At 36.8% G+C, this 13,907-nt stretch overlaps 2 protein-coding genes and 1 long non-coding RNA gene across 10 annotated transcripts; 2 read left to right on the plus strand and 1 right to left on the minus strand.

Moving 5' to 3' along the window:
• The first annotated feature begins 865 nt into the window (after window positions 1-865).
• On the plus strand, window positions 866-5,941 carry LOC108632172 (leukocyte receptor cluster member 8 homolog). Of its 3 annotated transcripts, none has more exons than XM_018036575.2 (7): window positions 866-1,016; window positions 1,102-1,240; window positions 1,663-2,054; window positions 2,134-3,305; window positions 3,393-3,726; window positions 3,819-4,026; window positions 4,483-5,941. In XM_018036575.2, exons 2-7 carry the CDS (start codon window positions 1,173-1,175, stop codon window positions 4,643-4,645), a joined length of 2,337 nt encoding a protein of 778 aa, XP_017892064.1. In that variant the 5' UTR covers window positions 866-1,016; window positions 1,102-1,172; the 3' UTR covers window positions 4,646-5,941. The 3 variants fall into 3 exon arrangements, with proteins under 3 accessions (XP_017892064.1, XP_017892065.1, XP_017892063.1); XM_018036576.2 differs by having other exon boundaries at window positions 1,105-1,240; XM_018036574.2 differs by having other exon boundaries at window positions 866-1,240.
• A 215-nt stretch (window positions 5,942-6,156) lies between these two features.
• On the minus strand, window positions 6,157-12,549 carry Pka-R1 (protein kinase, cAMP-dependent, regulatory subunit type 1). 5 transcript variants are annotated; one of them, XM_018036581.2, is made up of 6 exons: window positions 10,025-10,514; window positions 8,241-8,301; window positions 7,695-8,004; window positions 7,343-7,609; window positions 7,059-7,262; window positions 6,768-6,940 (listed from the first exon to the last, which is right to left on the minus strand). In XM_018036581.2, exons 2-6 carry the CDS (start codon window positions 8,250-8,252, stop codon window positions 6,768-6,770), a joined length of 966 nt encoding a protein of 321 aa, XP_017892070.1. In that variant the 5' UTR covers window positions 8,253-8,301; window positions 10,025-10,514. The 5 variants fall into 5 exon arrangements, with proteins under 5 accessions (XP_017892066.1, XP_017892070.1, XP_017892069.1 ...); XM_018036580.2 differs by having other exon boundaries at window positions 8,241-8,386; XM_018036582.2 differs by having other exon boundaries at window positions 9,988-10,514.
• On the plus strand, window positions 10,817-12,348 carry LOC113465192 (uncharacterized). Of its 2 annotated transcripts, none has more exons than XR_003390031.1 (2): window positions 10,817-11,545; window positions 11,635-12,348. It is a non-coding gene; the product is annotated as an uncharacterized LOC113465192 (long non-coding RNA). The 2 variants fall into 2 exon arrangements; XR_003390032.1 differs by having other exon boundaries at window positions 10,817-11,524.
• Window positions 12,550-13,907: the final 1,358 nt, after the last annotated feature.

Genomic DNA, 13,907 nt, shown 5'->3' on the forward strand with positions numbered 1-13,907 from the left:
AAGCCGATATACATGAAGCAGGTATTCGATCCTGAGGTAAATAATTATGGATTAAGAGATAAAACTAAGCACAGTTTACGATTCTGCTTAAACATTCGGATCTATCTTTAGTCGTTCCGGCATCGGCGAAAAAACAGTAGAACTACGTACAACTTCATTCGATATCCTTTGGATATAATGTTACATTCGTGCTAGGCCATATTCCGTTTCTACCATTTCGTTGCAAAACTGCTTAGGTGTTTCGTTACGCTACGGCTGCCGCATTAAATAACAACCATCGACAACAATTTCCTATAAATTCTTCGCAGATGTGAATGAAAATGAAAAAATGAAAATGTATGACCACATATTTACATTATTAGACATATTCCACGCAACCCTGATAATACCTACGTCGTCGGTATGCGACTTTTCTAATTAAAATTTATATTCTGGATATAGGAAACAATTACCATTAATTGAAGCATATATTTATTAAAGTTACTTTAAATATATTATGCGTACATGGATACATGTGCATGCATACGCATGTGATATTTTTTAGCGAATCATAAAATCCTTTTCTAAAATTGCATTCGTCTTCCGGTTTTTCTTGAGGAATTTGTAACAGAGCACAAGCGCCTTCTTATACCGGAAACAGGGAGTTAGATATTTAAAAATCACAAACAATTTGCATTATGCTTACGCAAAAAGAGTTCGAATTGCGTTCGATCATAATCTATCCTTGAAAATAAAATAATTGAATCGAGAACGGAATATATTGCATATATAATTTCTAATAAAACAATTGAGTTTATATTCTTTCTAGCAGGAGATTGGTGCATAATGCGCAATGCGTGAGACGGTGTCACCACCTAACTGCGAGTAGCTGCGTAACAGTTCGGTAGACACCACCATTTTAGCTTGCTCGAAAACGGGAATAGTCGTTATATCTAACGTGTGATTGTTCGATACAATTTCGGACGGGAATGTTTTAAAAATACGTTTATTCTCTCAGTTAGACTTAAAGCTACGTGGTAATGCAAAAAGTGTTTAAGGCAGTGAAACGTACGAGTGTACAAATTGTCTAAGCAATTCTGATTTTGTTGTTCGGTATGTCAGAAGGCGAGGCTACAGCGTCGCAGAAGAAACAGCAGCCATTTCAGCAACAGCCACAACTTGGAGTAGGCTCAATGGCGAATATGGCATGGCAATATCCCTCGCCAAATAATATCCACAACATGTTTCCCCCGTATTCAGGGTAATTATGCCTTTAAACCTCGTTCGAATGATTGTTCCCCAAATAGATAATGAGTCATCGGGCTCGTTTCAATCGGAAGGGTCGCATCGACGTAATGTCGGACGACTGCGTAACAATTTCCAGCTTTGTTCTTAGCTTTCGACATTTGTTCTAAGATTTAAATAAACGATAATGTTAAATACAGGGATAAATATTTATTAATATATCACATAAGAAGTTCCTGTGATATAATAGATCGATGCGTATAAGAAACGTTTATGGCCTAATTTTAAACTACTACATATATACATATACAAAATTTTAATATATGTATATTAATAATAATAATAATATATACGTATAATTATAATGTTCAAGAAATTTAACTGTAATTAATATTGTAACAGCTAAATATATATTGAATATGTGATCTTTGTCTATAGGCAATTGTATGGAACGGGGTATCAAGGTGTACCTCATCAAGGACAAACATTTACCTACTATCATGCAATGATGCCTGGATATGGACAACCTTTCGCTCCACAGCAGATGCAACAGCATCAACAACAACAACAACAGCAGCAACAGCAACAGCAACAACAACAGGGCAATAATCAGGGGAAGCAGATATATCAGCAACCACCAGTACCTGGAGCACCAATGTCTTTGGATGATGATTCTGAACTCCCCCCTTTGCCTCCGGGACCACCACCATCTGTGCAGACGTCTCAACAGAATAACAATCAAGTACAGCCGCCTATGCAGCCTCATCCGGGATACATGTACAATACATTTCCATATGGTGCTTGGAATGGAATGCACAGTGATATGAGTCGTAAGTGGTTATTAAGAGATGTCAATTTTTACTCAGTGTGCATAACAATTATGTTCCTCTTCTACTTTTTTTGTTCCAGAATATAACAACCAGATTCGTTTCACTGTACAAAACAAAAAGAACGGTTTGGCGTTCTCACCATCTGGCAATAGCGGCGCGGCGAAGAAAAAACGTAAGCGGAATAAAAATTTAGCGGCTCAGTTCAACAATAGCTTTCAGGCAAACAATTCAACAACGAATTTCGTGCCGGGTCCCAATCTGAAGACCGAATTACCACCCTTACCTCCTACGCAGTGCGAAGTAGCCGCTCCTCCTCCACCAACTGAAGAATCCCCTACTCCTACTACACCTGCTATTACAACCGCTAATAATACGACTAGTGCTGGTACACCAGCAGTAGGTACTCCCTCCATGGTGACGAATCCCAGCCCAGTTGGTGATTGGCCTGATAGCCTGAAGAACTATGTGAACAGATGTTACGAAAAATGCAAAACTGGTGTGGACAAGGATCAAGTTGAGATAATACTAAAGGGAAAGATCACGCGCGCCGCGAACGACGGTTCGCTTTGGGTGAAAGACTGGGACAAAGAACCTTTGCCCAGCATTCATAGCGAACGTATGACGCTGACGATAAAGCCGCAAAAGCCGGCGTTGAAATTAAATAATTTGCCAAATCCACTGATGAATGCACAGGGAGGCTTGCGCAAGCCAGGTCTCTCTACCTCACTCGGGGCACGGCTTGGCGCGCGTCTCTCTGTGAATCACAAACGGTCAAGGTCGAAGTCGAGGTCGAGGACTAGATCAAGATCAAGATCAAGATCGAAGTCTAGATCGAGGTCGAGGTCGAGATCGAAGTCGAGGTCGCGTTCGGATTCACGTAGTCCACCATCACGAAAATACAGGCGTAGCACGTCTTCGTCGTCGAACGTTAGTGATCGGGAACACGATTATAAATCGCTAAAAACGAAAAAGTCCACAAAAAGCAAACCGAGTCACAGCAGCAAGAAAACAAAGAAGACTAAACAGATGAAATCACATTTCTATTCAGAGTTTGGTTTAGCTACAGGCAACACTGACGAATTAGGATCCAAGGAGAAATTACAGCAACGCGCCGCAAGATTTAATGATACTATTTCTAGGACTGTCAGCAACGGTGTAAAAGATGATTCCACTACAGACTTTGATTTGACGGGACTTCACATCGTCGGAATATGCAAGGATATAGAGAAGCCGTATTTGCGTTTAACGTCTGTAAGATTCACATGCTTCAAAGATCAGATTTATTTCAATTTCATTTTAAACATCTACGTAAAATATGTATTGTTTCTGTATTAATAGGCTCCAGCTCCTTCCGCTGTCCGACCGGTAAGTGTACTCCAAAATTCTTTGGCACATGTCAAGAAACGCTGGGTGGCTGATCAAGACTATAGATACGCTTGCGATCAACTGAAATCCATTCGTCAAGACCTTACCGTCCAAGGTATTCGAGATGCATTTACAGTACACGTGTACGAAACACATGCTCGCGTCGCTCTAGAAAAAGGTGACCACGAAGAATTCAATCAGTGCCAGACACAATTAAGGATGTTGTATCAAGACGTCGGCGGCGAAAATCGGTGCGAGTTCATTGCATATAGGATATTATATTATATCTTTACAAAGAACACTCAAGGTACTTGAACAATACATCGTTTAATAAGCCATAAAATTTAAATAATAATCATCTCACACACATTACTGAAGGCAACAACTATTTTTTTACAGATTTAACAACAATTTTAGCAGCCTTATCGGAAAGAGACAAGAAGGACGAGTGTATAAAACATGCGCTCAAAGTGCGTTCTGCGTGGTGGTTAGGCAATTTCCATGCATTTTTCAAACTGTACACTGCTGCACCCAGAATGGCAGCCTTCTTAATGGACTGGTTTGTTGCACGGGAACGCAAGAATGCATTGAAGACCATGATAAAGTCGTACGTACTAGACTCTTTAGAACTCATTCATTCATATTTGTCAAAATATTCTCAAACTGTATTTAACAGCTTATGGAAGTTAATCACGATAACAGAAAGAAATATAATAAATCGAAAAATAACTAATTTGATATTAACAGGTAAATCTAATTAGTAGAGAGTTCGACAATTTTAAGAACCTGAAATATATTTCCATATCTCAATGGAACTATATTTAATCGTGTTCTTTTTTTTCTTTTCTTTTAAATCCTTAGAGACGAATGCCTTGATGATTTTCTTAGAAAGAGATCAATTTAATTTTTTTTAATAACTGTAATTATACAGATTTCTGTTACAGGACATCGTAGCCGAAAAATGACTAGTTTTATATAGTTAATATATATTATTAAACTGTATTTCTTTATGCATATGTACTTGAATGCACATTGTCTAACGATACATTTCTCTACTGTTTAGCTATCGGCAAAATTTGGCGGTTGATTTCGTCGTAGCAGAATTGGCCTTTGAATCTTTGGACAAGTTTTATGAATTTGTCAATGAATTGGGGTTGGTTTATGCTGATCCTGAACGTCATCTAATCGACTGCAAGACAAGCAGTGGTTCTCTAGGTGCTTGGTAACAAAGCAACGATCGCTCTTTTTTCGTGGAAGATGTACAAAACAGAAACGCCATTATCGTGCACATTCGCGAGCACAAATCTGTGTGTTTATATGCATATGTTTCCCGATTATATATGCATATGTACCGTCTACATACATATGCATATGCATGTGCATATATGTAACTACACACTGACCTGTTACCGATAATTCTTACCATCCCCTACTCATTGCTCTCTTCGTTGGTCGACGCTAACCAGTCGAGCAACAGTTTATAAATGAAAAGTTTTCCCCACGATCATCTGTACATGATACGGGCTTCTCGATCTCGGCCCAGCGCAAACGAAGAAATCCATTTGCCGGGCTGGTACGAATTGTACAAAGGATTCGGGACGATCCATTCTAAAATCGTCCGCAGCTACCTCATACGACTGAACCCCGGTATGAAGCCGAGGCTCGCGATTACGAGGAGGAGAGACAGCAGATCGATTATCTTCAGGAAGCAAAATACTTCTGGTTTGGTCAAAACTTCGATTTCCTTTCATCGCAACCGATCGATCCTCCGCAATTCGTTCTATGTTATGCATTGTACATGTTTTTACTCTCTTGTGTCTGGTGATTCTACGCTTCTTTTTCCAAACATGGTCTATACCGAGAAGAATCGGGATATTTTAAAAATTTGCCACATATTTCACTCTACGCAAGGATCTAAAAAGCTTTATCGTCACTTTTAAAAAACGGGGAACTTCGACATTTCATACATCAACTGTACTGGACAACGTAATCTTGGGCAAAGCACGAAATAGAGTGCGTAATTTCTATGATGGGAAAAAATGGAATCGAAGAACGTGATGATATGAAAAGCTTTTCGGTAAGAATAGTATTGAAGGTTTGAAAGGATGCTGGCATACACAGCGATCTGTGAACGAAGAGGAACAAAGAGAAGCCTTTGGGTAGGCAGCAGTTATCTTCGTGGTGGATAGTAACATCGTGGTTCTGGGCAAGTCATCCGACGTTAATGTTCAAGATTCAGCGATCAATAACTTTTTAACAGGACATATGCAAATTCGTATCCGAATACCATTCTCGCGTGTGAAGAGTGATTATTTTTATCTTTTTAAGTGTTTGCCGTCTGACAATGATATTTTTTTCATTGATAATTTATTATAGATTCTCGGGTGTTGAGAATTCTGTCTTCGCGTTCTACGAAAAACGGGGAGATACAAGATCTTATTTTAGAGAAGGAATAAACATTTCATTGTACGGTCACATACGAATAAGGTGTTGTGCGTAATAAATTATTTAATTTTCGGATAGTGTTCTAGTTATTAGTCTGTATTATAGACCTTAAATAATTAAACTAGAAAAACGTAATATCTTAAATAAATCGTTATATTGCAAATATGAATAAATTCATTTGAATTATGATAGTTGAAACACTTATCTCTGTACAACTTCGTACTTTCTATATATATATAACTTTGTTTACGTATAATATAATTCAGAATGATAAACGAGATAACAAATTAAATATCTGACAACGCAATAATTTTTATTCATCTAAACGAACATCGAAAAAATTTGCGAGTTGGAACATATACATTTACTAAATTTTTTCCAAGTACTCTTATCATTTCTCGGAGAATATGTTTGTGTAAAAATGAGTAAAATTCGATTTCTATATCGTTTTCGAAATTAGAAAGTGCGTATTAACTTGGCATGTCACGGCTCTTTAATTATTAATATTTCCGTTATAAGAATTACATATGTCGTAGAATGTGTTATCGAATAAAATATGTGCTCGGTTTGTCTACCACATATACATTAATGAAACAAATAAAATACTCGCGCTTTGAATTTCAACTAAATTATCACGCAAAATAGATTTATTATGCTATAAACAGAATTCCACACATATTTTATGAATTTAAATAACTATCAAAAAATAAGATTAAAATATTCAGGATGAAATGTGTAAATTCAAATGAATGGCATAGACTTCAACGTATACAATTCTTAACACGAGTATCGTTAACTGAAATAATACAATCATTACTTACAGTACTGAAATAAAAAATGTTAATAGTGAAGTATACTTCGATAAAAAGAAAAGACAGCCGTCGATGTCGCTAGTACGACAATTTATACGGACAAGGACACGAAACTATTGTATTGGGTGATGTTGCGTTTCAAAATATCCGCACACGGACCTAAAACTCGTTCGAATCTCGCCCTGTCTAGTTTTACGCACTTCAAAGGACCTCGTGCCACCACAGTTGCCGCCCTCGGTCTATCGAGCAGCAATGCGATTTCACCTGCAATTCATACAATATTTCCGCTGGTACAACCGTTCTGTTTTCTTCCAACTTCGCCTTCATTCGCTGCTAATTCGATTATTAATTGCAATGTCAAGAACACAAGGGGACCACGTACCGAAATAATCAGATGGTCCTAACCGCCCGACTTCCGTCAATTCTTCACCTTCCGACCGCTGTTGCAAAACGACCGCTGTGCCTTCAACGATTATGTAAAAATCTTCACCGGGTTCGCCCTGTCGAACTATCGTTTCACCGTCATCAAATGCCACCGGCTCTAAAGCATCTGCTACCGTCAGACGTTCCCACTTATCCAAGGATTCTAAAAATAACGAGAATTTTATACTACATAGTAGCATAGATTCTGGCAAGTTTCGTGTTATTTGAAGTAACGCGTCTTACCCAAAATCGAAACTCTGGAGAGAAATTCCTCGTACATCTTTCGTTTTCTTATCGTAGATCCCATTAGAATCCTCCGATAAGAATCTCTGTCGATACCCCATAATTTTACATCTGTCTTCGCTCGAACGGTCGCGGCACGCGGGGTTCCATAGATCAACGCCAACTCGCCGAAGCTTCCGCCTTCCCCTATCGTTGTAACCAGTTCACCGTTTACAAAGATCTCCACCTCTCCTTGGTCGATCACGTAAAAATTGTCGCCTTCGTCGCCTTTTTAACACGCAACAAGTAACGTTAAGTTTAATCAGAGATCTAGGCTTCATGATTTTAAGTTCAAAGTATACTTATTCAACACCTTGGCGAATAATTGCCTCTCCAGGCAGAAACGTGACTGGGAACATAGCGTCGAAAATGTCAGAACGTTCATTTTCGTCGAGATGAGCAAAGAGGACGTTCTTAGCAATGGCCTTGCTTAGTGCGGCCATCGTCTTGTAGTCCTTAGGTACGACCTTTTTGACATAACTTGTCGCGTCCTCCTCGGAGACCGGCTCCGCGGAGATACCACCTCTACGTCGAGGAACTTGAGGACCCTGCTGTCCAGCGGGTATATCCTCGGTGTCTTCCGGACTGGTTGCGATTTGTTGCCTAGCATCGTGAGCCTGCTCCTGAAATAGAAAAAGGAAAAAAATCGTAAATCAAGGAGAATCACTATTATTTGTAAATAAAAGTGCGTCTTGCAAATATTATTTCGTTTGGTATGTTATGCAACACGCAAACATGTCTCAGCTCTTCTAACGAGAAGTAGGTTACCGGAGAAACCATTTTTCTTACACTCAAAGAAAAATTAAAAATGATCGATCATGGGGTTTTAATGTCGCTCGCATATTTTTGCTCTACTTGCCTGTTGCACCATGTCGAAAGCTGATGTTCTTCTAGGTGTTTTGTAATTACTATCCCCGATCCTATAGGCGATCGATCGATGCTTTTTTTTATAAATTTGTTTTTCGCTTTTTAGTTATTTATTATTTATTCGATAATAACACAGTCCTGAAAGAGTAGCGTAAGAAAAAAACAAGCCGCTTTTATAAGTCAATTTTGCTTAGACATGCGCAACAACACTCAATAGGTACTGCGTCCTTCGTTTGATGAAATCGTGCTTCTTTAAATTTCTTAAACACGTATACATGCTGAAAGTTGAGCAACCCAGTAATTTCGAATACTTTTAAAACTCGATCTTTTTACGGAGATCTTTGACTACGTCAAGTTTGCTACTTTTTTGCTTCAGAAGAAATGAAAGACAAAACAGCGTGATAGTACATATAAACAGTACTTTAGCATTTACAGAACTGAAATTTCTTATTTCCCCTTTTCCCTGGCAATTAAGTAAAATATATTAAATTGCCTAAAATCGAGATTTCTAAATATGAACAGCAATAGCATGCTTTCTATTATCTCCATTATCTTCGTTGCTATCGTTTACACCATTTACTATTTTTATTCTATATTTAATGAGCGAATGGCACGAACTACATGATTTTAACTTAGTAAACTTTGAAGTGATATAATTATTTAGACAGTGTGCTGAAAATTATTACACGTTAACGAGTTTTATAAGGCGGTCAATAAGGAAACTCGTGTACTGCGCGGACAAAGAAGTCGACAGACTTTAAATTAAATTTTGAAGGTAGCAAAGGAGGTGTGACAAAAATTCCTCTACTTAAACGGGCGTATAAGCATTGCTCCCTGTCCTTGAAAAGTTGACTGCTTATTGTAAAATTATATAAGCCTTTAGATAAAATATTCTACGGCTTGTGAACGATGAGCATCGATGAAAAGGTAAGCAAATAATGCCATAGGTCACTTGGCGTTTTTCACAGATGAGTGCCCCTTCACAAACACGTAAAATACAAAGTAAGATCATTGAATCCATTACCATTCTTACCGAATTAATTCGATTGTCACATTTTTTATAGAAATATAAGTGTAATAAGCATTAATCGTTATGATTGGCCGTGAGTACAAACAACTGAAAGACTCAATTCACCAATCTAATCTTCCACGAGTGACGTCTGCACATCATGTTCATCTCACAAATGATAATAAACATGTAAATTCAACTCTCGAAGAAGCAGATTGTTTTCAATAAATGATGGAATTACTAAAGCGTAATAAAAAAAGAATACCCCTATGCACATATGTTTGCAAGAACTCTAACCAGATACATGTTTGAATACAAATTGCACTATTTGAAAAATTACGTTTAAGAGAACAGTGTCAAGATTGTAATCGGTCAATGATCTTATCTTAGCACGTTCTAAAACATCATTTGCACGTTTAACAAATGAATAATGAAATTATATCACATGACGAGTACTGTACAAAGATTCACAAACATAGTTTTCGATCATTACTTGTATCTGCGAACAAATATATTCCTTTGAAAAAATGAAATTTCACCGGTTTATCTCGCGACTTACTTTCCCGCAACAATCTAACGGCAGTTTCCACTGCGCATAGTAACGATCATTAAAGCAAAGCGATTTAATTATATTAAGTACCGAAGCGCAGACCTCGGATCAAGGATCGAGAAGCCTAACGCAAGAATATCACGCAAAGAAGACGTAAAACACACAGTCAATGTAACGTACGCATGAATCTTCTACTAAACGATTTTCACGGTCGTACCTCGTCCATTATTTGTCGATATTACTCGGAATTCGGGACACGTACTCCCGTTTTTTTTTTCCACCCGATTTCACGTATATACTCCTTCTCCGTTGACACAAATCTCGCACACCCGAATGTGCTTAATCGGTGTCACGAAAGAGAAAAAAATGTTCCTCGCGATCGTCCACGAGCGAAAATAACGGGCGAACCGCCACGCCGCAACTACGATCGTTCCGCGATCGCGCGCCGCGCGCCGCTTCGGAATTTTCTAAGGTCTCGCCAAATTCGATTAAAACGCGACGCGATCCGTCGACGATGGTCACCCGCACAGATAGCACGCGTAGTGCCAAACGGTAAATAATCTATTCCGCGATAAAACGCGATGCAATTCGTAAATTTATCTTTGCGGTCAAATCGATTGATACTAAACGCTTTAACAGATGAGAACGGATAACAACGTTCGCTTCCGACGTTGCTGGTTTAAAACATGTTGTCGCAAGCGCGGTCCGCGCATTTTCGACGTCGACGCGTTCTCATACGCCGCGCCGCGATCGCGTCGTTGGCTAACGTTGCGTGCCTCGTTATATTTCCAGCATACGCTATATTTAGAACAGCTCCTGTATCCGCACGTAACTACTTACATACATATACATACTTACTCCCTTTCTGTACATGCAGTCTATGTACTTGTATACACTAACACCCACAAATATTCGGCTACTTTCATGTTTTGAATGAAAAAATTCGACAAAACATTTATTCTCAATACGAGATTTTTTTAAATGTCCTGTTTATCGTTTACCAGTTTAAAGTACTTATATCTTAATAGAATTTTCAGGAGTAGATTTCTGTATCTGATTGCAAGCAGTTTAATTTTAGACGGGCTCGGTTATTAAGGATTACTTTATCCTATTTACCGAATTTAATCATTTTCTTCAATAACTATCTGAGTATTTCTGAACGGCGATGTATTATATGAGTGCAGTTGTGGTAATCGGAACCGATGACGTATAATTGATTTCGTTACTCTCCTTTCCAATGCTGTATTTGTGTCACCACAATTCATGGAGAAATGGAAAATGTTATCGATCATCCAGCACGATAAGGTAGGAAAAGGAAAATAGCTGAATGTACCTTACTCACATACACAACATACGAGATACGAAAATCTTAATGTCAAGGATAATGCTGTAGAGCGGCAAAGAAATATATGCATGTTATTCAGTAGTTTCGCACAAGGGATAACAAATGCTTGTTTTTCTTAGAAATCAGAGTAAACTAGTGAAAACATATGATCTACAACAGTAGAGATGGACAAAGTATAAGAAATTGATTAAAAAAACATAATAGAATTAAGATTTTGTACAACTAGTGATATTGAGCGCTATCCTCTTTTCTCCCTCTCTTCGTCATTGACCAGCATCTCCCACTCTCATCCGAAGAAACTCGCAAAATGAGTACATATATATTACGTATTCGAATAAACATATTTGGCGCCAAATACTTAAGTGTTAAGCAGTAAGCATTTAAACGAAATATGTATGTACACAGATTTTAGATAAATCGCATTATTCCATTCATGCCCAATTACACATCATACTTTACGTGTCTTAAATTTATTTTCGAAGATTCACAATGGAAAACTTCCGAATCGCTGCTTGTAGGATTAAAAATACTTCGCAGCCTCAGTATTTGTTACAATAGATATTAAAATTCGGCGTACTTGGTATCGATGGAACGATGGAAGAAAATGTGAAATGCAGTTCAAGGAATATGCAAAAATAATTACGGACATGCAACTAAATAAGATATAATTATTTATACACTTACAATATATTATGGAGCATAGATCTTTACCGATATTTTAAAGTTACTTGTGGTAGTTATTATGTACATATAAATTATAATTCATTTTCTAACGATTAATTTCATGTAAGAAAATATTATCCCGTTAATGTTAGTGAAAGCAGAATACGAAATTCTTTTAATATGTTAATACATCTACGAGATTACATCTATTAACAATCAACGCCTGGATATGGATATAATAATGTAACATAAGTTCACAGTATCATCTTTTATGCATTGCAAGCTAACGTACTTCGACTTATTGAGTGCACTCATTAACATTAACAAGTAAACATATAATTAAGCCTGTGAACATTAATATGTGCATATATGTAACTTAACTGATAATTCCAGTGGTACACTTTCTCGCGCTTATCGTCCAAATACGGACATTCATCTTTACTTTACACACATAAAAGAAAATGTATGATAACGAGCGTAAACTAGCCGCGCCGTTTACGAATAAACGTCAAATGAGCAGGGAACAACGAAAATGAGGTTATTTCAATGGTATATCGTTCGATACATACCCGTTCCAGCTTCTGAAAGTATTCCCTCAAGAAAGATATGGGATTTTCAGGACGTCCCACGCAAAGTTGCACTATACAGTCTTTCAAAACTTGTTGAATATTGTGTCTTTGTACGTATTCCTCGCAGTCTCTCAAACTTTGCTCTTCCTCGAGATTCGCCGCCATATTGATACACAGGTTGACACTTTACTACGAATAACTTTTTAAGAATTTCGTTCTACAATTAAATGTCGCGAACAGGATTTACTTTTTGAGTTGATAGCTCGATTTTTGTACAAATAATATCGACACAAGTCACATAATATTTGTCCATCCTTTTACATTACTCGATGCGTGGTTGATAAGTTCGTACAGCTAGTACCAAAGTGATTTCTGACCCAGTTGGCATGCACACATGCAGAAATTAAATTTTCATTATATAGTTTATCAGTATAAGTGCTATGAATATTTTTCGTCTGCTTAACATTGACTGTAATCGTAATAATAATCAGAAATATCTTGAACTTCAAACTAAGCTTTAGAGAACATAGTGACACATTGATGTATGTAAGATAGAATAGAATAATTTGTATAATATTATTTAAACTTGATTGCAATGCAAATAAATCCTAACTAATGTTCAAATTAAAATCATAGTTAAAACCTCGTTACCTTGCGGCTTATCCCAGAATCTTTGATGTTTTCTGAAACCTGTTCCTCCCACAGCACTATTGCAGTAAAATATTGCTGCTGCAATATTGAGTGTTGTTGGGATACTTTTAATTAGAATACATTTACGGTTACTCAAAATGAGATTTAAATACAAATAACAATCATTTATTACCTGCGCCCAATTGATAAAAGTAAGATTAATTACAAAAACGAAAACAGAAACTTCTCAATATCTTTTATTGACAAAAATCGCTAAAAGCGATACAATATATAATTTAAGGAAATCATAGGATTTATTTAGTATTAGCATAATAATATAGAAGTTTATATAAAAATTATAGAAACGTACAAAGAAAATCGAACTACAGCGATGACTTAAACGCTATTCAAGGATTGAGTGGCTAAAAATTCAAAAGATATTCAAGTTTAGTTTTTTAATATCTAACAATAATATATTTTAAAACATATTGTCAATGGATGGATAGACATTATAACAGATAAACTATATTTTAAAATATAAGATAAGAATTTGCATTTTCTTTTTTTTCTCTTAGAGGTCTGTATTCCTGCAATCCCATATCAGTTCAAAGTCATTTATGTAACAAATTTTCCCTGGTATGTATGAAGAATAAAGAAAAAATGGGATTTCAGAATTAACAGTTTCAAACTTAAATCTTATCGTTTAGAAAATGATGGCCATATTCTTCTATGTATGTACATTGATATTTATACATAACACAAAATAAAATAAAATATTTATCCAAATGTCAATACATTGAAGAATCCACAAACAATATTATAATATTGTGCAAGAAAAAAACTTGATATTAGTAAACATCAATGCTTTAAAAATCTTGTAACAATAAAAAATT

This window comes from Ceratina calcarata, unplaced genomic scaffold (genome assembly GCF_001652005.2).
Source record: "Ceratina calcarata isolate Rehan_Ccalc_2016 unplaced genomic scaffold, ASM165200v1 scaffold151.2, whole genome shotgun sequence".
In the NCBI taxonomy this organism is placed as follows: Eukaryota; Metazoa; Arthropoda; class Insecta; order Hymenoptera; family Apidae; genus Ceratina; species Ceratina calcarata.

Bases quoted from the DNA above. Each gene is read 5' to 3' on its own strand.
- LOC108632172 (XM_018036574.2), top strand. From the start codon at position 1,095: ATGTCAGAAGGCGAGGCTACAGCGTCGCAGAAGAAACAGCAGCCATTT. The intron at 1,241-1,662 runs GTAATTATGCCT...CTTTGTCTATAG, and splicing joins ATGTTTCCCCCGTATTCAGG to GCAATTGTATGGAACGGGGT. The intron at 4,027-4,482 runs GTACGTACTAGA...TCTACTGTTTAG, and splicing joins TTGAAGACCATGATAAAGTC to CTATCGGCAAAATTTGGCGG.
- Pka-R1 (XM_018036577.1), bottom strand. From the start codon at position 12,549: ATGGCGGCGAATCTCGAGGAAGAGCAAAGTTTGAGAGACTGCGAGGAA. The intron at 8,005-12,384 runs GTATGTATCGAA...TTTCTATTTCAG, and splicing joins ACTTTCAGAAGCTGGAACGG to GAGCAGGCTCACGATGCTAG. The intron at 7,610-7,694 runs GTGTTGAATAAG...CGTGTTAAAAAG, and splicing joins AGAGGCAATTATTCGCCAAG to GCGACGAAGGCGACAATTTT.